The following is a 25,419-nucleotide window of genomic DNA, read 5'->3' on the forward strand; positions in this document are numbered from 1 at the left end:
GATGTTTCTCATTTGTTTTCAGTCGGCGCAAGCAAGAAACGTTCACTAGACTATGGACTAGCTTTGACTCTGTGAACAGTACGTGGCCAGCTGAATGCAGCTGAATTTTTGTGACCACGTGTGCCGAACGCGTCTTTCCGCACTCACGGGCAAAGGAGTATCTCTGAAAGGCACCTATAGTGAATTTTAAATCGCAAATAGCAATTTTAACCAGAAAAATCACAATTAGATTTCGTAGTTGTTGTTTTTTTTTACAGGGACCAGATGCCACTGATGAGTCCTGCTGACTAAAACTTGTGCACAAGTCTCTTCAAACTGTTTTTCTGAAAGGTATGGGGCATGTTGAAAGGCCTTTACAATTAGTCACAAAAACTGCCTGTTTGGGTGTAGGGTAGGTTAAGAAGTTAGTATTTGTTGTAGCAATGTGCACCTTTCAGCATACGAGATTTTGGCACTTCTCTGACCTGCAGCTATCCCTGTCTCACTTTCAATGTTAGTGCGATATCTCTGCAGAATTAGAGCACTGATCCATTTATCTTTATTACAGTAACAAACTGAGTAGTTGCGTTAGTGGATTGGTAATAATACTCCTATTTCACAACAGGTGACTTCAATTTAATAATATTTTTTTTTTTCCTTTGTTTTAAATGCATTTTCTTTCTAGTTTAATCTGATTTAACTGGACCAAAATCTTTCAAGCAATCTTCTTTTATTTTTTCTTAATTAAAAAATAAGTCTTAATAATGGATTAACTTTAATTTGCAAACTTAAGTGTTACAATTTTACAAGGATAAAAATATAAGTCAATATGACAAATTCATAAACTGTTTTTTATGAAGCAAACAAACTGAAAAAAAAAAAGTTAATAATTCTAATACAAAAAAAAAAAAAAAAAGCACTGCAACCAGAGGTGAAACCCAAAACAATACGATGGTTTTACATCCCTGTAAATAAAACTATTTATTTTGTCTTTCTCTTCCCATGATGGCTTTTTTAGTGTTTCTCTCTGGATATAAAATGATGATGTAGCACTTTGGACCAAATATAGCCACCAGTAATCCAAAACTAGAAGCTAAAATGGCAAAAATCTCCACAGCTACTGCATATTTCCCTGGAGAGCTCACATATGCAGGAACAAACGCAATCCACACAGCACAGAAGATTAGCATGCTGAAAGTGATGAACTTTGCTTCATTAAAATTACCTGGAAGATTTCGTGCCAGGAAGGCTAACAGGAAACTTACTGCTGCCAACAATCCAATGTATCCCAGCAACATAGAAAAACCAGCCACTGAGCCAATAACACATTCATATACTATTTTAGAGCGGATATACTGGTTGTTTTTATGGGGTGTTGGAGAAGCAGTTGATAGCCAGACTGCACATATCACAACCTGGATGGCTGTTAGGACAAGAACTGTGCATCTTTGTTGACGTAGTCCAAACAATTTCATTGCATCTTTGCCTTCTGGTCGAGATGACTTAAACACGGCTATTACCACCATAGTCTTGACCAGAATGCTGCAGACACACAGGACAAAGCTTATGCCAAACACAGCATATCTTAACTGACACATCCACAACTGTGGCTGACCAATGAACAGCAGTACACACAGGAAACACAGTTTGAGTGACACCAGCAGCAGAAAGCTGAGCTCTGAATTGTTGGCGCGTACTATGGGAGTGTTACGGTGATGAGCGAATACACCCATCACAAAAGCACAGAAGCAGGTGCCAAGCAGAGATGCAGTGGTCAGAGAGATGCCCAGTGGATCCTCATAGGATAGAAACTCAACTTCTTTGGGGACACACTGATCCTTATCTGAATTGGACCAGAAGTCATCTGGACACACCATGCACTCTGCTGCATCTGTGAGTAAGAGACAGAGAAAATGTGAAAACTTGAAAGGAAATTTAAATTGTATTCCAATTTTGCCAATAATAATCTCTTCACCTGTTCTATTAGAAATCTCTCCATCTGCACATGGCAGGCAATCAAAACAGCAGACAGGAAGGCCCTTCTTCCTGGCTCGTCTGGTGCCTTGGGGGCAGCTCTCACTACACACAGACTGTGGGGGCTGAAAGAGACATCATCTGTTATAAGAAATGTTTTTTGTCATCTCTTTTAGATAATGACACGCTTGGATTTTTTGTTAATTTATTATTTGTCTTTTCATATTTTGAGCATTTAGATCTGCAAAAAGGATGACATTAACATGTCTAATGTCTAATTACTTTTTTTGCCTCAAAGTTCCAGTATATTGCATTCTCATCCAGTGTGACCACCATGACTGTTGCCACCCCCTTATTTACTACACCAACCGCTTGGACCCTCATTGATCCATCAGAGCTTGGGTGCCAGTTTAACACATCATAGATAGGCAGAGCATCTCCATTCTTATCAAATGACACATGATCCCCAAAGCCTGTGGTGAAGTTCACTTTCTTTAGGTAGTGGACTAGCTGTACAGTTTGAAGAAAGGACAGGTATTATATGTTTATCTGAAATTTAAATTGATATGGAGCACATATTTTGCTTTTGCAGATATTCTACATGCCTGGAGAGAATCTGCACTATATCTGTGGGTCTTACCTGCCAGGGTTTCAGATTTGTTATTTCAGCACATCTGTTCTCACTGAATGGTCCTCTTCCCTCCTCACACTGCATCAGCTCATGAAGCGCATATGCTAGGGCATAAACTGCCTTATAGACATTATAGGATCCTCTTAACCCTGAAACATCAGTGTATGCTGTATTTGTGATGCTCAGATCCTCCTGTCCTGTGCACACCTTTTTTACTTGCTCCCCATCTGTTTTTGTTACAAAACTGCACCCAAATATGTTCTCCCAGAAGATCTTCAGCATATTATTTCTTGGATCACTGCTGGGACGGAGATGTAAAAGAAATTCAAGAAGTCCCTGGATTTCCCCACGTTTAATGGCAATGCCCAGTGTGCCCTTCAGAAAGGGCAGGAAACGTGGAGTGCGAAATGTAGGTGAGTTGGACCAAGCTTCGCTTGCAATCCACTGTCTCCCTGTCAAATTTTGCAACACCACTTCATCCATCAAAGGCAGCAGATAAGATGAAGTCGAAATAGCAACTATCACTCTAGCTGTAGAGGCCTGGATCACTCCCATTATATGCTTAATTTCTCTAGGGTTGTTTTGGGGCAGAATTTTAGAATAAGCAACACAACCTCCAAACAGCTGCACAACCTTTTGGAAGGATTGAGCAGCATAGATACCGTAATCGTCATCACTGTAGAGAAGACCAACCCAGGTCCATCCAAAATGGTTCAAAATCTGAACCATTGCCTGCACCTGGAAGGCATCACTGGGGATTGTTCTGAAGAAAGAGGGATACTTTTTCTTGTCACTCAAACAGGAGCAGGTGGCAAAGTGACTAACCTAATTAGAGGAGATGGAGAGAATGCATGAGACAGAGAAATAGATGAATGATCTACATACACATTAGAAACAATGTGTTGAGAAAATAGTGTTGAGATATATTTGGCTAAAAATATAATTGAAAAATCCAAAAATATACATATAGTGCAAAAATATACATATAGTGTATTTTTACTTTTTTTCATCCCATCTTACTATAGGAACACGAAATAGACCCAGCACACTGGAAATGGCAATGGATGGAGTTGATCCTGGATCCCCTACAATCCCAATGACTGGAGGGGGGCCAGTGCAGTTGAGATTGGAGAAGGAATCCTGTGTCCCACTAGCCAGAGACATGGCAGCCCGGAAAGCCATTCCTAGCCTCACACAGTTGTCATAAATTTGGTAACCAAGAGTGATGTTAGGCAGCAGGTTTGGATTCTTATTGATCTCATCTATAGTAAAAACCATGATTTGTGAATGCTTGAAGTTTTCCATATTGAATCTAAGAAAAAAAAAAAAAAAAAAAACTGTTAAATGCTGAAATTAAATGATACAGTCCCACTTTATATTAGGTTTTATATTTAAATTAATCATTTGATGCAATGCAGTATCAATATAGTTTAAAAAATACTTGCATGTAATTATATCTGTAATTACATTTATAATTACACTGTTGACTCATCACTTACACCTTAACCCATACTTAAACCTACCCATACCACCAAACCTGTCCCTAACCTTACCAGTATCCAACCTCTATGGCAACAGAAGTGTTTTGCAATACAACATGAACACAGTAAGTACACCGTACAAAATTTTTGATGTGAGTACATAGTAGTTAAAGCCACCTAATATAAAGTGAAACCAATGATACAAAAGAGAATTCATTAAAATAGAAATGAATTTAATCATTCATATTATATATATATATATATATATATATATATATATATATATATACACACTGTATATAATTATTGCTGTCAACACATCATTTGAGCAATTTAACTGAGGTAGAATGCATAGAAAGATAAGAAGAACATAACATTCATATTTCTTAGTATTAATAATAATAATAAAAAAAAAACCTCTTTTTTTTTTTTCTTCATAGTGAGAGAGTCATTCAGGCCTCAGACTCACTTTTCACAGTATGGTGGCTTTGGCTGCATTCTGAAGCTCAGCTCTGGGAACACCGTGATTAAGTGAACATCAAACAGACCTCCAAGTATAACATCTCCGTCCTGGTACAACCCATTCAACATGAAGCGTCCCTGGAGCTGACAAGTACCTGATCTGAGGATTGAAGCTGCAGAGATGCATTTAAGGGACAGATACAGGCAGATGTTTAGCGTGGTCCACATCACCCTCATTCTGATCCACTCGCCCACTCTGCACACTAATTTGTGATGAAGGCTGTGAGGGATGTTGTTTTAAAAGAGTAGGTGGTGCCAAGTGGGCATTCCTGGAAATCACATCATCACATTCCCATCCCTTCATAATTTCCTATTCCTATATTAAGAATTTATTTAAGAATCTATAACCTATATTAAGAATTTATAACCTATATTAAGAATTTATTTATTTGGGGGGGCAATAGTACTGATGGAATAATAGGCATTGTATATGTGTAAAATATGTATTATGTATTTGGGTAATTTGCAGTATTAACCCTTATGCGGTGTTACACCCTGTAACACTTTTGTGCATAGATAATAAATGAACTGAAGTTTAATGACATATGAATATTTTCCAGTGCATGATAATATGAATTGTTTAATAACATTTAAAAGTTTAATAACATTTGTAAGCATTTTAATTTACCTTAAAGTGCACCATTATGCATTTTCGAATATTACCTTTCATGCAGTGTGTAATGTAGCTGTCTGTGAATGTAAATGATCTGCAAAGTTGTGAAGTCGAAAGTGCACGATAAATAAAGTTATTGTCTCTCAAAAAGAAAAAAAAAAAAAAAGAAAAAAAAAGAATCAACTCTGAACAATCTAAACGATTCATCAGGAATTCCATTCTCACTTGCGTGACGGCCACACGTCACTGGGTAACACATTAGCATAATGCCCGTATATGTTCTACGTTGTCTGCTGACGAACAACTTGACTCACCCACTATAGCATTTTCATGTGGTTAACATCATGTCGAGAAGACGCTGTGTCCTACACTGTGAAAGTAAATGTGTTTTATTTTCAGGGTCTGAGAGGACAGTCTTTGGACAGGGTCATGGTGAATGAAATCATGAGAATCACGCCTTCTCCGTTGTCCAAAAAAAAACCTCAGATCTCCTGGCTTCACACCACATGCAACGCTCCTGGGAAGAGTGCACGACGGATGAGAGTCATCTCCGCTAGGTCTGCCTGCATGCCATCGTAAAAATGTACAATCTTAAAGACTAGGATGAAGTCCCATTCAGTTATGGCAATGACCATTTAGTTTCTGGCACGCGGTGTGCATGGTAGACCAATCACAAAGGATTGGGCCATGTGGCCAATCAGAGCAATGTATGTTCACAGAAAGGAGGGGTTTAGAGAGGCGGATATACTGCTTCTAATGAATCGTTTACGAATCATTGAGAACTGAGGTGAAATTAAATGTATATTATGAGAAAACGAAAGTGCTTTTTGACCTTGCATGCATGTAAAACTGTTGTAGGAGACTCCCAAAACAATATTAGGAACATTAAAAAAGGCAAAATAGGGGCACTTTAAATAACGATCTGTTAATCATTATGTAATGTTTAATAAGTTAATAATTGTTAATAGTAAACATCAACAAGCCATTATCTCACATTTCTAGCTATGCAAATTTATATTAACTAATGAATCGTTAAGCATTATATAACGTTTGTTAATGATTTATTAATGAAATTTATTATAAAGTGTTAGCCACATTTTAATGTATTGTCATTATTTCTCTGCTGCACTCATGTCTGTTTAACACAAATGCTGTTATATCTCAGGAGGTTCTCAACTAATATATAAAAACATAAATAAATAAATGTTTAATATATTAAATTATATAACAGTATATTTGAAAATATACAGAATAATACATAAGGAACATTTGAAAAATATGTGACAATATATTTACTAATATTGTCAAGCAACGGAAGGAAGCAGACAGGTAAGTATAGCAAACAGGACTTTATTTAAGACAGGCACGGTTCTGGGTTGAGGAGATAACAGGTGAGTAAATCACAGTAAGCACGTTGCAGTATGACTTAGCTGAATACTGATACAATGTCTCTTTTGCAGGAATGGAGAATGGACCGATGGCAGACAGACGATGGAGGACGGATGACAGAAGACGGACGGTTCAGGTAAGTAGCCGGTAGGTAGTCCTTGTGGTTCGTCGGGACATAGTGATACACATCAACGTATGGACGAGACCAGACAACTGTGGTGAGGAAGGTGAATGCTTAAATAGGGAGTGTAGACGAGTGTAAACGAGGGTGATGTTTTGCAGGTGCCGATGATTGATGAGTGAGTGCAGGTGAGGAACAGGAGGGATGCTGGGAAATGGAGTGCAGGGAAGGTGACTGAGCTGGTGGCTGTGACAATACTTCCCCCTCCCAATAGGCATGTCCTCGTGCCGTAGATGGAACAACCGGGGAGGGAGGGCGGGCGTCCTGGAGTCTTAGCAGGGTGACGGTGCAGGAAGCTATGAAGACTCCAGGACAGAGCCATGGCATATCAGGGAATTCAGGGCGCCATGGCGGAGTAGGCCCTTCGGGAAGCCACGGCGGTGCTGGCCGTTCGGGAGGCCACGGCGGGGCAGGCTCTTCAGGACGCCATGGCGGGTCAGGCCCTTCGGGTTCCGTGGCCTTGGCCCATACCCCAGGCTCAGCCACCAAGGTCGGGATAGCCCCCCCCCACCCCAAAAAAAAATACTTGGGCGAGACTGGGTGTTGACGGGAGAGTCGCCTCTGGCCTCGGGACGAGGACAGGAGAGTCGCCTCTGGCCTCGGGACGAGGACGGGAGAGTCGCCTCTGGCCTCGGGACGAGGACGGGAGAGTCGCCTCTGGCCTCGGGACGAGGACGGGAGAGTCGCCTCTGGCCTCGGGACGAGGACGGGAGAGTCGCCTCTGGCCTCGGGACGAGGACGGGAGAGTCGCCTCTGGCCTCGGGACGAGGACGGGAGAGTCGCCTCTGGCCTCGGGACGAGGACGGGAGAGTCGCCTCTGGCCTCGGGACGCGGATGGGAGTCTTCTCAGGACTATGGTAAGGGACAGGATCCTGGATTAGGAAGAGATTCATAGCTGTAGCGGCGGCCATCTTAACCGAGAGCTCAGGAGTGGCGGCGGCCATCTTGACCGAGGGCTCAGGCGTGGCGGCGGCCATCTTGACCGAGGGCTCAGGCGTGGCGGCGGCCATCTTGCGACGGGGTTCTGGAGTGGCGGCCATCTTGCGAAGTGATACTGGAGACGGGAAAATAGACAACTTCATTAAAGGGGTGGTTCAGTGTTTTTTTTCCTAGGTTTGATTGTGTTTTTGGGGCACAGTTTAACATTAATGCTTCGGTTTTTTTAAAAACGCTGTATTTTTCATATATTTTACCTTTATTCTACAACTCTGTTTCCACTCTCATATGAACGGCTCGTTTGACTTCCTGCTTCTATGAAGCCACTCCCTCTGAAATACGCAATGTGCTCAGATTGGTTAGCTGGCCCAGTGTATCCAGAGCCATCGTGATTCGCTGAAGCGTCCGGAAATGCCACGCCCCTAACCATTAGTGGTTACCGGTTACATGGGCTTTGGTGGAAATGTAAATAATGGCGTCTATATTGCTCTATCAAATTGAGCCCGAATCAGACCCAGATGAAGAGGGTCAAGTAGAACCTCTGCAATCGCGGCTTTTAAAGGACGTTTATGAATGGTATTTCATTTAGTATTTGTGTCAAAGTGTTTAGATATGCTGTCACTGCTGTTTGTTAGCTTTCAATATACGGTTTTATCCTGATTAAAGCTTTACTGTAGCCGAATACATGACTGAGTAGTAGCATTTTTGTAAAGGTATCGTTTAATTTATAGTATGAACAACTGTTTGTCTATGAACATAGAAGTTTGTTGGTGTTTGTTGGTGTTTGTTGGAGAAGTATGCAATAGAATTTAGCTAACTGGCTAACGAAGCAAAAACGCATTGGTCTTTGTTTACGTCCTTGATGCAACCGAAAATAGCAACAGAACTATACATTTAAAAGACATGTACAAACAATAAAACGTACTTACAGTTTGAAGCCAATAAACAGCAGCTTCTGCTTTTAAAGTAGGAACAGCTTCTTTCAGTAAAAGCCTTTGTGCAAATCCAGCACTGAACTCGTGTAGATTCTGGAAGCTGTCTTCAGCGCCGCATCCAGTGTAGAAAATATCACAGATTATAATGGGTTCTACTATCTTTTGATGCGTCGCTCGCTTCCAGTGTACACAACTCTTCCGCTTCCATTAAGCTGCACGACATGGCCTCGGCCACTTTGTTGCGTGTTCCCGGGGGTGTGTTTTGCAGGGTTTACGATGTCACCAACCCGGGAAGAAGCTTGTTGTAGTCCAAACCGGTTGTTTTTGTAGGCATTAAACTGCCATAACTTTAAAATATCTTTAAAATAACTTCAACAATATCTCCGTTTGCATTGAACTTTCAGTGCTGTAACTTTGCAGAAACTGTTTATGCTCATGCAGCAACATTACACACTAACTAAAGTTTACACACTAAAAAAGTGAAATCGCATTGAACCACCCCTTTAAGGCAGTCCGAACTGTAAGTGGGAAACTGATGAGATCCACATCTCACAGGAAGACTGGAGGTTCAGGTGTGGTGACCAAGGTGACAGGAGATGAGGGTGACTGTGGTTGAGTGGCGGTGGTGTCTTCGTCAACCTCACAGACTGTGAGGGAAGAGCCACTCAACCACAGAACATAATCAATGTACTGGGCCAGGGAGCATGTAGTCACTGCCGCTGGGACATGCTGGTAAAGTTGGTCATCTAACCCACCCCAAAAGACGACTTCAGTGTGTTGTCATTCCAGGACACCAACTAAGAGAGATCAAAGAACTCCGTGACATAATCCTCAATTGGGCGGTCATCCTGGAACAGGGTGAGCAGACAATTAGCAGGCACTGTATGACATGTGGTAGATGGAACCAATGTTTGATTCCCACCAGAATCCGTGGAGCTCTGCATGAGGTCTGGTCTTCTGTCAGGCAACGGAAGGAAGCAGACAGGTAAGTATAGCAAACAGGACTTTATTTAAGACAGAGGCACGGTTCTGGGTTGAAGAGATAACAGGTGAGTAAATCACAGTAAGCACGTTGCAGTATGACTTAGCTGAATACTGATACAATGTCTCTTTTGCAGGAATGGAGAATGGACAGATGATAGACGACAGATGATAGACGACAGATGATAGACGACAGATGATAGACGACAGATGATAGACGACAGATGATAGACGACAGATGATAGACGACAGATGATAGACGACAGATGATAGACGACAGATGACAGATGATAGACGACAGACGACACATCAAAGTATGGACGAGACCAGACAACTGTGGTGAGGAAGGTGACTGCTTAAATAGTGCAGACGAGTGTAAATGAGGGTGATGGTTTGCAGGTGCCGGTGATTGATGAGTGAGGGCAGGTGAGGAACAGGAGGGATGCTGGGAAATGGAGTGCAGGAAAGGTGACTGAGCTGGTGGCTGTGACAAATATATCATAATGTATGTAATTTTATATTCAGTAATATACTTCATAATATATAGATTTAAATGTGATCTGAAATGGTACTGCATGTGTAATATATTGCAGATATATTTGAAGAGTTTGGTTCCAAAACTCCATTTTGATTAATTTGAGTAAAAAGGTGTTTTCTTTACCAAGAAAGTGGCAAGATGAAAACCACTATTTTCTGTTTCAAACTTTCACATAGCATCTTTTGGTTAGAAAAACATTAAAAATTCAAGTCTACGTTTTGATTTTAAAAGGTTTATTATAAAAATGGATTATTTTTCTCCAAATTGCAATAAATCCATGATATGTTTTTTTTTTTTTTCAAAATGCAATTAATCCATCAATATAAAAGTTATTTTTCATATTAAAAATACACAACAAAGTAAGTTGATTCACATATATGACAGCCTCTAAACTTTGCCAATACTAATCTTGTATACAGGCATTTGACTAAAAATACATTCAGCCGTCGCTCCCAAAATGAATTCAACGAGTCATCTTGTTAATGTTATAAATTAATTATGTCTCCGTTTGTCATTACCGATTAAAGAGTATCTGGCACCACCGCACGGTTAAAAGAAACACATTTCCCGAGTACATTGGTATTAAAAACGCCTTTTAAAAACAGTCCATGATTCAGTTTTGGGGACCGTGACAGAAGTTTGATGCTGTTGTGGAACAAGCAACAGCCTGACCAAGTGCCTCATCTTCTTAATCTCCTCACGTTAATGATTACATTTTGATGACTTGCGTTTCTTCCCCACCACAGAAACCACCACAGGTTCATCAATGGTGTCAAAATGATTAATTTTTCTGTTTTTGTTGATCACAAAGTACAAAGCAGATAAGGAAAACTAGGGCGCCGCCATTACTGTTTACAGTGCGTAGAATGGTGCGCTGTGATTGGTTGAGCGGATATATTGCATTCTGCAGAGAAAGGAGACTGGCGTTTGTCGTGTTTTGGAAAGAAAGGTAGAAAGCATGACAGAATAACACGACAGATAACGCATTTTGCGCAAAATTAATAAATGACTTTTCAATACCGACCAGATACAATACTGATTGTGGCGGAAACTCAATTTTTAAAAAAAATGGCGTTTAGTGCATTTTGGAACCAAACTCTTCATTTACTCATGCAGTATAAACAAACATATGTAAAGAAATGTATTATGTAATACATTTCTTATATTTTATAATTATTTACATATTAAATATTTCATAATTTCAAGCTAGTACACCTGCATGTACTAAAGTATTGAGCAAAGAGACTATCACTGCACTGAAGGGTGCAAAGCCATTACTTTTTAAATAAAGGAGCTGGGGATAGAGGAGGGTAATTAGCTCCTGACTGAGAAGCGCAATAGCTGCTGATAATGCTGAGGGAGCATATATATATGGATACTGTGATGTGAGTCACCAGAGAGTCAGCTGATGCAAACTTGACTGACGGGACCTGCCAGAACTAACGCTACGCTTGATTTCTGTCAGGACCACTATCATCATAAATGATTGACAGTTACATAGAGTTTGGATTGGCGGTATGGTTCTGTTCTGGGCAAGAATGGAGAGCAGCGATAACCCCCCAAAACAAACCCATATGCTGATATCCCCCAAACACAAACTGACAGTGAAAATCTGAATGCCATTTTTTCCAAAAATACGTTTTGTACCTGCAAAAAAAAAAAAAAAAAATTGATTTTTTTTTTCAATCCACCATTTGGAATTTTCCAAAAAACTACTTTTTTGAACACCTCCTAGATGGTTTGTCCGAATTTCATTGGAATTCAAGTTGATTTGTCAAACTGTCTTGTATAATGCGCAAACAAATTTTATGCAGTGTTTGTAAAAATAGATGCAAGGCTGTATCTCTTCATTGCTTTAACTGGTCCAGAGATACAAAAAAATTGCTATTTTTTGCTTATAACTTCTGAATCACAAAAATTATAAAAGTGGTCTCATTAGATTCAGGGCGGCATGTGAGTTGAATGGTATCCATTTTTTCCATATTGGCCATTTTGAATTTTGTAGTAAAATGTTGTATTTTATGAACACATTAGCGTATTGTTACGAAACTTGGTATGGGTCATTGGCACGATGCCCTGAAGGAGCCTTAGAAGTTTTGAGCCAACTATTGGTAAAATAAAATATTAACATGCTTATAATCTTGGATTTGGTTGACTTATTTTCATGGGAGTCATCTCCTTAGATTCCTGAATCCTTGCCAAGTCCAATGATACCAAACATGTTTTGCCTTACAGCAACATTGTGATTTAACATTTAAACAACTTTCGTCTGATTGAGACAATTCGAAAACAGGTCGTTGCTTAACCAGAAAAATCACAAATAGATTTTTTCACCCAAATTGTGCAGCCCTAGTTGCTCCTGATATCAGCATGTTCACAGTTGTTTTTTTACAGGTACCAGATGCCACTGATGAGTCCTGCTGATTAAAACTTGTACAGGAGTCTCTTCAAACTGTTTTTATCTGAGCGTGCTGAAAGGTAAGGGGCATGTTGAAAGGCCTTTACAATTAGTCACAAAAACTGCCTGTGTGGGTGTAGGGTAGGTTAAGGAGTTCGTATTTGTTGTAGCAATGCGCACCTTTCAGCATACCCCTAGATTTTGGTACTTCTCTGACCTGCAGCTATCCCTGTCTCACTTTCAATGTTAGTGCGATATCTCTGCAGAATTAGAGCACTGATCCATTTATCTTTATTAAAGTAACAAACTGAGTAGTTGCATTAGTGGATTGGTAATAATACTCTTATTTTTGTGAGACAACAGGTGGCATCAATTTAATAATATCTTTTTTTCTTTTTCTTTTTTTTTCAATGCATTTTCTTTCTAGTTTAACCTGATTTAACTGGACCAAAATCTTTCAAGCAATCTGCTTTTATTTTTCCTTGTACAAGTCTTAATAATGGATTAACTTTAATTTGCAAACTTAAGTGTTACAATTTTACAAGGATAAAAATATAAGTCAATATGACAAATTCATAAACTGTTTTTTATGAAGCAAACAAACTGAAAAAAAAAAAAAAAAGTTAATAATTCTAATACAAAAAAAAAAAAAAAAAAAGCACTGCAACCAGAGGTGAAACCCAAAACAATACGATGGTTTTACATCCCTGTAAATAAAACTATTTATTTTGTCTTTCTCTTCCCATGATGGCTTTTTTAGTGTTTCTCTCTGGATATAAAATGATGATGTAGCACTTTGGGCCAAATATAGCCACCAGTAATCCAAAACTAGAAGCTAAAATGGCAAAAATCTCCACAGCTACTGCATATTTCCCTGGTGAGCTCACATATGCTGGAACAAACGCAATCCACACAGCACAGAAGATTAGCATGCTGAAAGTGATGAACTTTGCTTCATTAAAATTATCTGGAAGATTTCGTGCCAGGAAGGCTAACAGGAAACTTACTGCTGCCAACAATCCAATGTATCCCAGCAGTATAGAAAAACCAGCCACTGAGCCAATAGCACATTCATATACTATTTTAGAGCGGATATACTGGTTGTTTTTATGGGGTGTTGGAGAGGCAGTTGATAGCCAGACTGCACATATCACAACCTGGATGGCTGTTAGGACAAGAACTGTGCATCTTTGTTGACATAGTCCAAACAATTTCATTGCATCTTTGCCTTCTGTTCGAGATGACTTAAACACAGCTATTACCACCATAGTCTTGACCAGAATGCTGCAGACACACAGGACAAAGCTTATGCCAAACACAGCATATCTTAACTGACACATCCACAACTGCGGCTGACCAATGAACAGCAGTACACACAGGAAACACAGTTTGAGTGACACCAGCAGCAGAAAGCTGAGCTCTGAATTGTTGGCGCGTACTATGGGAGTGTTACGGTGATGAGCGAATATACCCATCACAAGAGCACAGAAAAAGGTGCCAAGTAGAGATGCAGTGGTCAGAGAGATGCCCAGTGGATCCTCATAGGATAGAAACTCAACTTCTTTGGGGACACACTGATCCTTATCTGAATTGGACCAGAAGTCATCTGGACACACCATGCACTCTGCTGCATCTGTGAGTAAGAGACAGAGAAAATGTGAAAACTTGAAAGGAAATTACTTTTAAATTGTATTCCAATTTTGCCAATAATAATCTCTTCACCTGTTCTATTAGAAATCTCTCCATCTGCACATGGCAGGCAATCAAAACAGCAGACAGGAAGGCCCTTCTTCATGGCTCGTCTGGTGCCTTGGGGGCAGCTCTCACTGCACACAGACTGTGGGGGCTGAAAGAGACATCATCTGTTATCAGAAATGTTTTTGTCATCTCTTTTATATAATGACAAGCTTGGATTTTTTGTTAATTTATTATTTGTTATTTCATATTTTGAGCATTTAGACTATACATCTGCAAAAAGGATGACATTAACATGTCTAATGCCTAATTACTTTTTTTGCCTCAAAGTTCCAGTATATTGCATTCTCATCCAGTGTGACCACCATGACTGTTCCCACCCCCTTATTTACTACACCAACCGTTTGGACCCTCATTGATCCATCAGAGCTTGGGTGCCAGTTTAACACATCATAGATAGGCAGAGCATCTCCATTCTCATCAAATGACACATGATCCCCAAAGCCTGTGGTGAAGTTCACTTTCTTTAGGTAGTGGACCAGCTGTACAGTTTGAAGAAAGGACAGGTATCATATGTTTATCTGAAATTTGAATTAATATAGAGCACATATTTTGCTTTTGCAGATCTTCTACATGCCTGGAGAGAATCTGCACTACATCTGTGGGTCTTACCTGCCAGGGTTTCAGATTTGTTATTTCAGCACATCTGTTCTCACTGAATGGTCCTCTTCCCTCCTCACACTGCATCAGGTCATGAAGCGCATATGCTAGGGCATAAACTGCCTTATAGACATTATAGGATCCTCTTAACCCTGAAACATCACTGTATGGTGTATTTGTGATGCTCAGATCCTCCTGTCCTGTGCACACCTTTTTTACTTGCTCCCCATCTGTTTTTGTTACAAAACTGCACCCAAATATGTTCTCCCAGAAGATCTTCAGCAAATTATTTCTTGTGTCATTGCTGGGACGGAGATGTAAAAGAAATTCAAGAAGTCCTTGGATTTCTCCACGTTTGATGGCAATGCTCAATGTGCCCTTCAGAAAGGGCAGGAAACGTGGAGTGCGAAATGTAGGTGAGTTGGACCAAGCTTCGCTTGCAATCCACTGTCTCCCTGTCAAATTTTGCAACACCACTTCATCCATCAAAGGCAGCAGATAAGATGAAGTCGAAATAGCAACTATTACTCTAGCTGTAGAGGCCTGGATCACTCCCATTATATGCTTAATTTCTCTAGGGTTGTTTTGGGGCAGAATTTTAGAATAAGCAACACAACCTCCAAACAGCTGCACAACCTTTTGGAAGGATTGAGCAGCATAGATACCGTAATCGTCATCACTGTAGAGAAGACCAACCCAGGTCCATCCAAAATGGTTCAAAATCTGAACCATTGACTGCACCTGGAAGGCATCACTGGGGATTGTTCTGAAGAAAGAGGGATACTTTTTCTTGTCGGCAACAGTTGGTACTTTTAGCATTTGGACAATAGCTAGCCAATTAATTATAGAAACTAGAAATTATTAATAACTTGAGCACATGAAGAGATTTATGTGAAATTGTGTTTCTGTGGCATAGTCTGTTTTTGTACATGCATAGTGTATTGTCAATTACTGTTCATCTAGTCACAATAATCTTTTTATTACATTTATTAAAAATCTTTATATCTCATGTAGGTTAATGTAATCTGATTTACTAATGTAATGTCACATCTTTTTTCTCTTTTCTTTCTTTTTTTTTCTTTTTTTCTTTTTAGCACAAGTGACACAAATCTGCAAGCTGCCCGACTTATCCAGGAGGCTGTTCAGCTGTTACTGAATAACCAAACACCCAGACACTCAAACCCTGCTGACACTGCAGCAACGACTGAACATAATACAGTGGGTATGGAAAGTATCCAGACCCCCTTAAATTTTTCACTCTTTGTTATATTGCAGCCATTTGCCAAAATCATTTAAGTTCATTTTTTTTCCTCATTAATGTACACACAGCACCCCATATTGACAGAAAAACACAGAATTGTTGACATTTTTGCAGATTTATTAAAAAAGAAAAACTGAAATATCACATGGTCCTAAGTATTCAGACCCTTTGCTGTGACACTCATATATTTAACTCAGGTGCTGTCCATTTCTTCTGATCATCCTTGAGATGGTTCTACACCTTCATTTGAGTCCAGCTGTGTTTGATTATACTGATTGGACTTGATTAGGAAAGCCACACACCTGTCTATATAAGACCTTACAGCTCACAGTGCATGTCAGAGCAAATGAGAATCATGAGGTCAAAGGAACTGCCTGAAGAGCTCAAAGACAGAATTGTGGCAAGGCACAGATCTGGCTAAGGTTACAAAAAAATTTCTGCTGCACTTAAGGTTCCTAAGAGCACAGTGGCCTCCATAATCCTTAAATGGAAGACGTTTGGGATGACCAGAACCCTTCCTAAAGCTGGCCGTCCGGCCAAACTTAGCTATCGGGGGAGAAGAGCCTTGGTGAGAGAGGTAAAGAAGAACCCAAAGATCACTGTGGCTGAGCTCCAGAGATGCAGTCGGGAGATGGGAGAAAGTTGTAGAAAGTCAACCATCACTGCAGCCCTCCACCAGTCGGGGCTTTATGGCAGAGTGGCCCGACGGAAGCCTCTCCTCAGTGCAAGACACATGAAAGCCCGCATGGAGGACTCCAAGATGGTGAGAAATAAGATTCTCTGTAAGCGGTATGTGTGGAGAAAACCAGGCACTGCTCATCACCTGTCCAATACAGTCCCAACAGTGAAGCATGGTGGTGGCAGCATCATGCTGTGGGGGTGTTTTTCAGCTGTAGGGACAGGACGACTGGTTGCAATCGAGGGAAAGATGAATGCGGCCAAGTACAGGGATATCCTGGACGAAAACCTTCTCCAGAGTGCTCAGGACCTCAGACTGGGCCAAAGGTTTACCTTCCAACAAGACAATGACCCTAAGCACACAGCTAAAATAATGAAGGAGTGGCTTCACAACAACTCCGTGACTGTTCTTGAATGGCCCAGCCAGAGCCCTGACTTAAACCCAATTGAGCATCTCTGGAGAGACCTAAAAATGGCTGTCCACCAACGTTTACCATCTAACCTGACAGAACTGGAGAGGATCTGCAAGGAGGAATGGCAGAGGATCCCCAAATCCAGGTGTGAAAAACTTGTTGCATCTTTCCTAAAAAGACTCATGGCTGTATTAGATCAAAAGGGTGCTTCTACTAAATACTGAGCAAAGGGTCTGAATACTTAGGACCATGTGATATTTCAGTTTTTCTTTTTTAATAAATCTGCAAAAATGTCAACAATTCTGTGTTTTTCTGTCAATATGGGGTGCTGTGTGTACATTAATGAGGAAAAAAAAAATCAACTTAAATGATTTTATCAAATGGCTGCAATATAACAAAGAGTGAAAAATTTAAGGGGGTCTGAATACTTTCCGTACCCACTGTATAACAGTGATGCTGCTATCACGTCTTACACATAACACAAACTAAGGTGACACTTACCATAGAGAATCGTCCTGCTCCAGTCGTGATTGCAAATCAATTTCTGGTTGATCGACTACTTCAGGTGTTTCATCGTCGGACTTGGGCTCGAATTGATATGGTAAAATTGATGATTGATGATTGATCTTTTCTGTCCATACATTGTATACAATGTCTTGTGAATTGTTAGCTGTCATTCAGTTATGGCAATGGGCGTGTGGTGCGCACAGTAGACCAATCATAAAGGATTGGGCCATTTGACCAATCAGAGCAGTGTAGGCTCACGCAAAGGAGGCTTTAGAGAGACTGATTTTTCGACCTGCTTCTAACTAATCATTTATGAACTGAGGTGAAATTAAATGTATATTATGAGAAAACGAATGTGTTTTTTGACCTTGCATGCATGTAAACCTGTTGTAGGAGACTCCCAAAACAATATTAGGAACCTTAAAAAAGACATAATAGGGGCACTTTATGCACAAACATGTCTCTAATAGTAATTTTAAGAACAAGCGTATTTCCAATAGCAACTATAGCTTTAAGAACAAGCATGTCTCCAATAGCAACTATAGCATTTAAGAACATGTTTCCAATAGCAACTATAGCTTTAAGAACAAACATGTCTCCAATAGTAATTTTAAGAACAAGCATGTTTCCAACTTATAGCTTTAAGAACAAGCGTGTTTCCAATAGCAACTATAGATTTAAGAACAAGCATGTTCCCAATAGCAACTATAGCTTTAAGAACAAGCGTATTTCCAGTAGCAACTATAGCTTTAAGAACAAGCATGTTTCCAATAGAAACTATAGCATTTAAGAACATGTTTCCAATAGCAATTATAGCTTTAAGAACAAACATGTCTCCAATAGTAATTTTAAGGACAAGCATGTTTCCAACAGCAACTATAGCTTTAAGAACAAGCGTGTTTCCAATAGCAACTATAGCTTTTAAGAACACGTTTCTAATAGTAACTGTAGCTTTAAAAACAGGCATGTCTCCAATAGTAACTTTAAGAACAAGCGTGTTTCCAATAGCAACTATAGCTTTAAGAGCAAGCGTGTTTCCAATAGCAACTATAGCTTTAAGAACAAGCATGTTTCCAATAGCAACGCACAACTCCAGGGGGTTATGCCAAGTTTACACTACAGGATTTTAAGCCCGATTTGCAAGTTAATGAGCTCGCCGACAGGTCGGGCTGTGATCAGGGGAAAATCAGCAAGTGATCGGCGCTCGTCAATCTTTATGTGAACTACTCAATGACACATCAAAGAGGCTCGCTGACGCGTCGCTGACACCTCGCAGACGCCAGACAAATATCTAGCATGCTAAATATCTGGAGCTGTCGGCCGACTCGATATCCTGTGGTGTCACATGTCGCGACGCAACAGCCAATGAAATGTACACTGATGTCTATGGTAGCAGCAATAACAATCCGTTCAAATGTAATTTGCCGACGTTTATTCATATCAGATACACATTGTGTAAGTAACTATAATGCTCACTCACTCTATTGTTCCCATTCAGTCGGTCACGTTCGACGTACGTCGGACAGGCCGACGAATAGGAATCTCGCTAGAGAGGCCAATCTACTTCGAGTGTAACTACAACGAGCCAATGCACATTGGCATGCAATCATATGCATCAGCTGCTCGCCTCGCAGCGCGGGTATATAACGAGCAGCAGGTGCGTTGCATCTTCAGCTTTTCGCTTCGGAGCCGAACGGTGTTTGTTCCTGTTCTCTGCAAGCAAGTGTCTGCTAGAAGACGAGTCAAGATTTTTTGGTTGAACTTCTCTTTTTTTTCGAGTGCGGGCGAACAGCACAGCAGCGGGGTCGAAGTCCTCTCTTTATTTTCTGTTTTTTGTTTCGTTTGCCATTATAGAGCAAATAGCTGTTTTGACAGCGTCAGAAGGCTGTTCTCACGGCCGGTACGGTGCGCTTTGAGCGCTGAAAGCCGTTTTTACGGCTGGTAAGAGTGAGCGCCTTCAAAGAGAGAAAGAGCACACGACAGGCTGCACACAATCCCTGTCTGTGTTGCGGCGGCCGTTCCCCTGCGTGCTTCAGCACTCTAAAAGAGTAAAGTCCCTAAAAGAGCTTACACAAATAGAGCTTGCGTCTTTTTAAAGATGACATTCTATTTGTGTGTTTCTGGATGCGGTCGTTTCCTGTCCTCACTGACGGCCACGATCACTGTTTCACATGTCTGGGCGCGTGCTGAAATGATGTTCGTGGGTGGTTCATGTTTTCGTATGAGAACATGATCACGTCGACACGCCGGTTGTGACTCTTCTTTCTCCGGGAAGCTTGAGTCCCCTCTGTTGTTGGCCAGCTGCCGCTTGTGTGTAAAAGCACAGCCGCGGGTCTGCCCGACACTCTGGGAGACCGCGGAGATCAGCGAGAGCAAACCTCTCGCTCCTCTGCGTGTCGTGTGCCGTCGAGCTGTCGGGCTGCAGCGTGGGTTGTCACGGCAACCCAGCGCTCGCTCGGCGCTCTAGATGCGCGGTCTCCTTGCCTAATCTCCATTGTAGCGCCCTCTCTGGTGCACCAGAAGAGGCCTACTTTGGTGAAATGGCTTGGGTGTCTTGAGGTTGAGGGGTTCCTTCGGGGAACCAACCCCCTAGGGCCCCTCCCTCTCTAGCGCATTACATGCTGTGCAGCTTCTGGATTGGATTGCTGGTCCTTTTCATAGGGGAACCTAGCATTTCATTCAGGGCTCCAGCTGAGGGTCAGATGTCGATTGCAGCATCGGAGAGAGGGCTGTTATGCTCTGGAAATGAGGGTGACGCTGCCCACTGTAATGGTGTGTGCTTATGCTGACTCAGATTCAGAGTTTACAGCCATGCTTTCCCGGGTGTTCCGGATATGCATGAAAAACTTGGCAGTATGGAGCTATATTGGTGCCGTAAATATGGAATGCCAAAAGTGCCAAAATCTGCATAAGTTTTTACTCTCTCACTACCCTTATGGGTGGGGTGGCTGTTCACAGACCACACCCACCCTGCATGTGAGGCCAAGGCACTCTTTATGCATGAGGGTAGTTCTGAGCCGGGGTTGAGCTGCGCTTGTTGACTAACCGTGATCAAAGTCACGGCACAGGCCTTCGGCCAGACGATGTCCACCTCAGTGGTCCAGAAGCGCCCCCCTGGCTTACCTTGCTGAGGTGCAAGAGGTCGTCAAGCTAAACGCTTTCTCGACACTCCCATCTCACAAGGTGGCCTTTTCGGTGACACTGTCAGGGACTGAGCCCAGCAGTTCTCCTCAGTTAGTGGCAGACCGGGGAGCCTCCCCCGACAAACCATTGAGTTCCTCGTGGGCCCTCAGTCTGCTCATCGCCAAGGGTGTCGTCCCCTGCAGAAGAAAAAAAAAAAACTCCGGCCCAGTCTGCTCTACTGTGTCCGCTGCAGGAAGATGACGCCTCCCGTCTCTGCTACTGTTTAAGTGGTTAGTGAAAAATCACCCCTGAGACGGGTGACCCAGAGATGGGTGGGGCTGCTCTCCCCCCCCCCGGAGGAGGGCCGGGTGGTAAATCCTGTTGGTTGGGTTTGTTTCTGTTCTCCCGCTGGTCCAACAGCCAGCGGTACCCAAATTTTCAAAAAGAGAGCAGTTCCTCCATCTCTGGGTCTGAAGAGGGCTCGGAGAGCAGTGGGAGGAGAAAAGCCTCACCACTCTCATCCCCCTCTTCCTTCGCCAGAGGGCAGCAGCGTGCAGTCGAGAAGGCAGCAAAGCCTCTCCTGCACCCCCTGCCCAACCGTGGAACCAGGTAGGTGTTGCACAGCACACTCTGACCCCGCTTCGGGCCACCTCGCAGAGAGAGCCTCCCGAGCTGCGTCCCTGTGTTCCACCTCGCTGCCTCACTGCGGGTACGCCTGCGGTCCCTTTGATCCCGCTTGTACGGTCTCTGTGAGCCTGGTTAGCGCTCCCCAGTCCGTCTCGCTGGCTCATTCGGACCATCGGGCTCGGCTATGCGATTCAGTTCGCCCGGCGTCCCCCCCAAGTTCAGGGGTGTCCACCTCACTGCAGTGAAGGCTGTCGATGCCCGTGTCTTGCGTGCGGAGATCGCGGTCCTACTGGCGAAGGACGCGATAGAGCCGGTCCCTCCAGCCGATATGAGGTCAGGGTTCTACAGTCCCTACTTCATTGTACCCAAGAAAAGCGGTGTGTTACAACCGATCCTGGATCTGCGAGTTTTGAATCTGAGCCTTCACAAGCTACCGTTCAAAATGCTCACGCAGAAATGCATTTTCGAGTGCATCCGTCCCCAGGATTGGTTTGCAGCGATCGACCTGAAGGATGCGTACTTTCATGTTTCGATTCTTCCGCGACACAGGCCATTCCTGCGTTTTGCGTTCGAAGGTCGAGCATATCAGTACAGAGTCCTACCCTTCGGGCTGGCCCTGTCTCCCCGCGTCTTCACGAAGGTCGTGGAGGGAGCCCTTGTTCCCATGAGAGAACAGGGTGTTCGCATCCTCAACTATCTCGACGACTGGCTCATTCTGGCACAGTCCCGGGATCAGTTGTGCGAACACAGGGATTTGGTGCTCAGACACCTCAGCCAGTTGGGTCTTCAGGTCAACTGGGAAAAGAGCAAACTCGCCCCGGTGCAGAGGATCTCTTTTCTCGGTATGGAGTTGGATTCGGTCGAACAGATAGCACGCCTCACAGAGGAACGTGCTCAGTCGGTGTTGAACTGCCTGAATACGTTCAACGGCAGGACAGCGGTTCCACTGAAATTTTTTCAGAGGCTCCTGGGGCATATGGCAGCCGCAGCGGCAGTAACCCCGCTCGGTCTGCTTCATATGAGACCGCTTCAACACTGGCTCCACGGCTGGGTCCCGAGATGGGCATGGCAACGCGGCACGTTCCAGGTGGCAATCACTCAGGTGTGCCGCCAAACCTTCAGCCCGTGGTCGGACCCCTTGTTTCTTCGGGCTGGAGTACCCCTAGAGCAGGTGTCCCGGCATGCTGTGGTATTCACAGATGCCTCTGCCACAGGCTGGGGTGCCACGTACAACGGGCATGCAGTGTCAGGGGTTGGACGGGCCCCCATCTGCATTGGCACATCAACTGCCTCGAGTTGCTAGCGGTACGCCTTGCCCTGAGCCGCCTCAAAGGGCCGCTACGGGGCAAGCATGTACTGGTCCGTACGGACAACACTGCGACCGTTGCGTACATCAACCGTCAAGGTGGTCTACGCTCCCGTCGCATGTCGCAACTCGTCCGCCATCTCCTCCTCTGGAGTTAGAAGCATCTGAGGTCGCTTCGTGCCATTCATATTCCCGGTGTGCTCAACCGTGTGGCCGACGAGCTATCACGAGCTGCGCGGCCAGGAGAGTGGCGACTCCACCCCCAGGTGGTCCAGCTGATTTGGAGAGAGTTCGGAGAGGCTCAGGTAGACCTGTTTGCCTCACCAGAAACCTCCCATTGCCGGTTGTTTTACTCCCTGTCCGGGGGAACACTCGGAACAGATGCACTGGCGCACAGCTGGCCCCAGGGCCTTCGCAAATATGCGTTTCCCCCAGTGAGCCTACTTGCACAGACCCTGTGCAAAGTCAGGGAGGACGAGGAGCAGGTCCTGCTAGTTGCGCCCTATTGGCCCAACCGGACCTAGTTTCCAGAACTCTCACTCCTCGCGACAGCCCCTCCCTGGCCCATTCCTCTGAGGAAGGACCTTCTTTCTCAGAGACGGGGCACTCTCTGGCACCCGCGTCCAGACCTCTGGAAACTCCATGTCTGGTCCCTGGACGGGACGCGGAGGTTCTAGGTGACTTACCCCCCCGAGGTACTTAACACCATCACTTCGGCACGTGCACCGTCTACGAGACGGGCTTACGCCTTGAAGTGGAACCTGTTCGTCGAGTGGTGTTCTTCTCGTTGAGAGGACCCCCGAAGATGCTCGATCGGTGTCGTGCTTTCCTTCTTGCAGCAGGGGTTGGAGCGTAGGCTGTCCCCCTCCACCCTCAAAGTCCATACTGCTGCTATCTCCGCATATCATGACCACATAGATGGCAAGTCTGTTGGTCAGCACGACCTGGTCGTCAGGTTCCTTAGGGGGGCGAGGCGGTTGAATCCTCCTCGTCCTCCCTCCATACCCTCTTGGGACCTTGCTCTGATGCTGAAAGCACTTCAGATTGCTCCCTTTGAGCCCTTGCAATCAGCAGACTTAAAGATTCTGTCTATGAAGACTTTGCTGCTGGTTGCATTGGCCTCCATCAAGAGGGTAGGGGACCTGCAGTCTTTTTCGGTCGACGAATCGTGCCTAGAGTTCGGGCCGGGTGACGGCCACGTGGTACTGAGACCCCGGCCTGGCTATGTGCCCAAGGTTCCTACCACTCCCTTCAGGGACCAGGTAGTGAGCCTGCAAGCGCTGCCCCCGGAGGAGGCAGACCCAGCCCTGGCTTTGCTCTGTCCAGTTCGCGCTTTGCGACTGTACATAGACAGAACTCAAAGCTTCAGGACCTCAGACCAGCTCTTTGTCTGTTATGGAGGCCAGCAGAAGGGAAAGGCTGTCTCTAAGCAGAGAACGGCCCACTGGATAGTGGACGCCATCGCCCTGGCTTACCAAGCTCAGGGCGTGCCCTGCCCGCTCAGGTTGCATGCGCACTCCACGAGAGGCGTCGCATCTTCCTGGGCGCTGGCTCGTGGCGCCTCGCTAACAGACATCCGTAGAGCTGCGGGCTGGGCGACACCTAACACGTTCGCTAGATTCTATAGCCTTCGTGTCGAGCCGGTCTCCTCCCGTGTTCTCACCTCAGGTCAGAGGCACGGAGAGGCCCCGGCTTAGTGTTGGCTTGCTGCGCTTACATGCGCTTTTTCTCCAGAGAGTCCCTACAAGGCAGACCCTGTTGAGTCCTCCGATCTCCCTTCGGCAGCCGACGTGGCGGAGCGTCTGGCGCTAGGCCTATACTCCGTTGTATCCTTGAGAACCGGGTTTAGGCTGGGTACCATATGTGTGACCCTACTGGGATCCCATATGTCTAGTTCCACGGTTGCTCCTAAACGAAGCCCGTGTCTTTCCCTCTGGGAGAACCCACCTCTCATCGAGTTGGAGTCACCCCAGTTCTTCCATATGTAGTACAGCCTACGGGTTAGTCCATATGTACTTCTCCATATAACTCCTTCGGGAAGGATGTGGCTTCCGAAGCGTTCCTTTCCCAGCGGAAGGGTACGCTTTCCCAGCGTTATCCAATAGTCTCACTGAATGGGTTTTGGGGAACAGCAGTGATCGACACTCTCTGTGTTAGCCCTGTCCCACCGTCCGTAGGCAAGGGGGTTCAGGTGGCTTACAACAGAGCGCTGGAAGAGGGCAGCCCCTGTGGCGCTTTGGTAGGGATTCCTATTCGTCGGTCTGTCCGACGTACGTCGAACGTGACCGACTGAATGGGAACGTCTCGGTTACAAAGGTAACCCTCGTTTCCTGAAGGAGGGAACGGAGACGTACGTCCCGTCGCCACAGTCGCTGTACCCCGCTGATGCTGCCGCCTATCCGGTTCGGCTCCTCAGCGAAAACCTGAAGATGCAACGCACCTGCTGCTCGTTATATACCCGCGCTGCGAGGCGAGCAGCTGATGCATATGATTGCATGCCAATGTGCATTGGCTCGTTGTAGTTACACTCGAAGTAGATTGGCCTCTCTAGCGAGATTCCTATTCGTCGGTCTGTCCGACGTACGTCTCCG

General features: G+C 44.0%; 2 protein-coding genes across 2 annotated transcripts; both read right to left on the bottom strand.

Annotated features, from left to right (window-relative positions):
* Window positions 1-2,003: 2,003 nt before the first annotated feature.
* On the bottom strand, window positions 2,004-4,216 carry LOC127500322 (extracellular calcium-sensing receptor-like). The gene is made up of 3 exons (XM_051871426.1): window positions 3,605-4,216; window positions 2,594-3,409; window positions 2,004-2,463 (listed from the first exon to the last, which is right to left on the bottom strand). The coding sequence occupies exons 1-3, from the start codon at window positions 3,887-3,889 to the stop codon at window positions 2,221-2,223; spliced, it is 1,344 nt and encodes a 447-aa protein (XP_051727386.1). The 5' UTR covers window positions 3,890-4,216; the 3' UTR covers window positions 2,004-2,220.
* Window positions 4,217-14,779: 10,563 nt separating this feature from the next.
* On the bottom strand, window positions 14,780-15,732 carry LOC127499581 (extracellular calcium-sensing receptor-like). The gene is made up of 2 exons (XM_051869976.1): window positions 14,891-15,732; window positions 14,780-14,795 (listed from the first exon to the last, which is right to left on the bottom strand). The coding sequence occupies exons 1-2, from the start codon at window positions 15,730-15,732 to the stop codon at window positions 14,780-14,782; spliced, it is 858 nt and encodes a 285-aa protein (XP_051725936.1).
* Window positions 15,733-25,419: the final 9,687 nt, after the last annotated feature.

The sequence above is a fragment of the Ctenopharyngodon idella genome, chromosome 18 (genome assembly GCF_019924925.1).
Source record: "Ctenopharyngodon idella isolate HZGC_01 chromosome 18, HZGC01, whole genome shotgun sequence".
Classification (NCBI taxonomy): domain Eukaryota; kingdom Metazoa; phylum Chordata; class Actinopteri; order Cypriniformes; family Xenocyprididae; genus Ctenopharyngodon; species Ctenopharyngodon idella.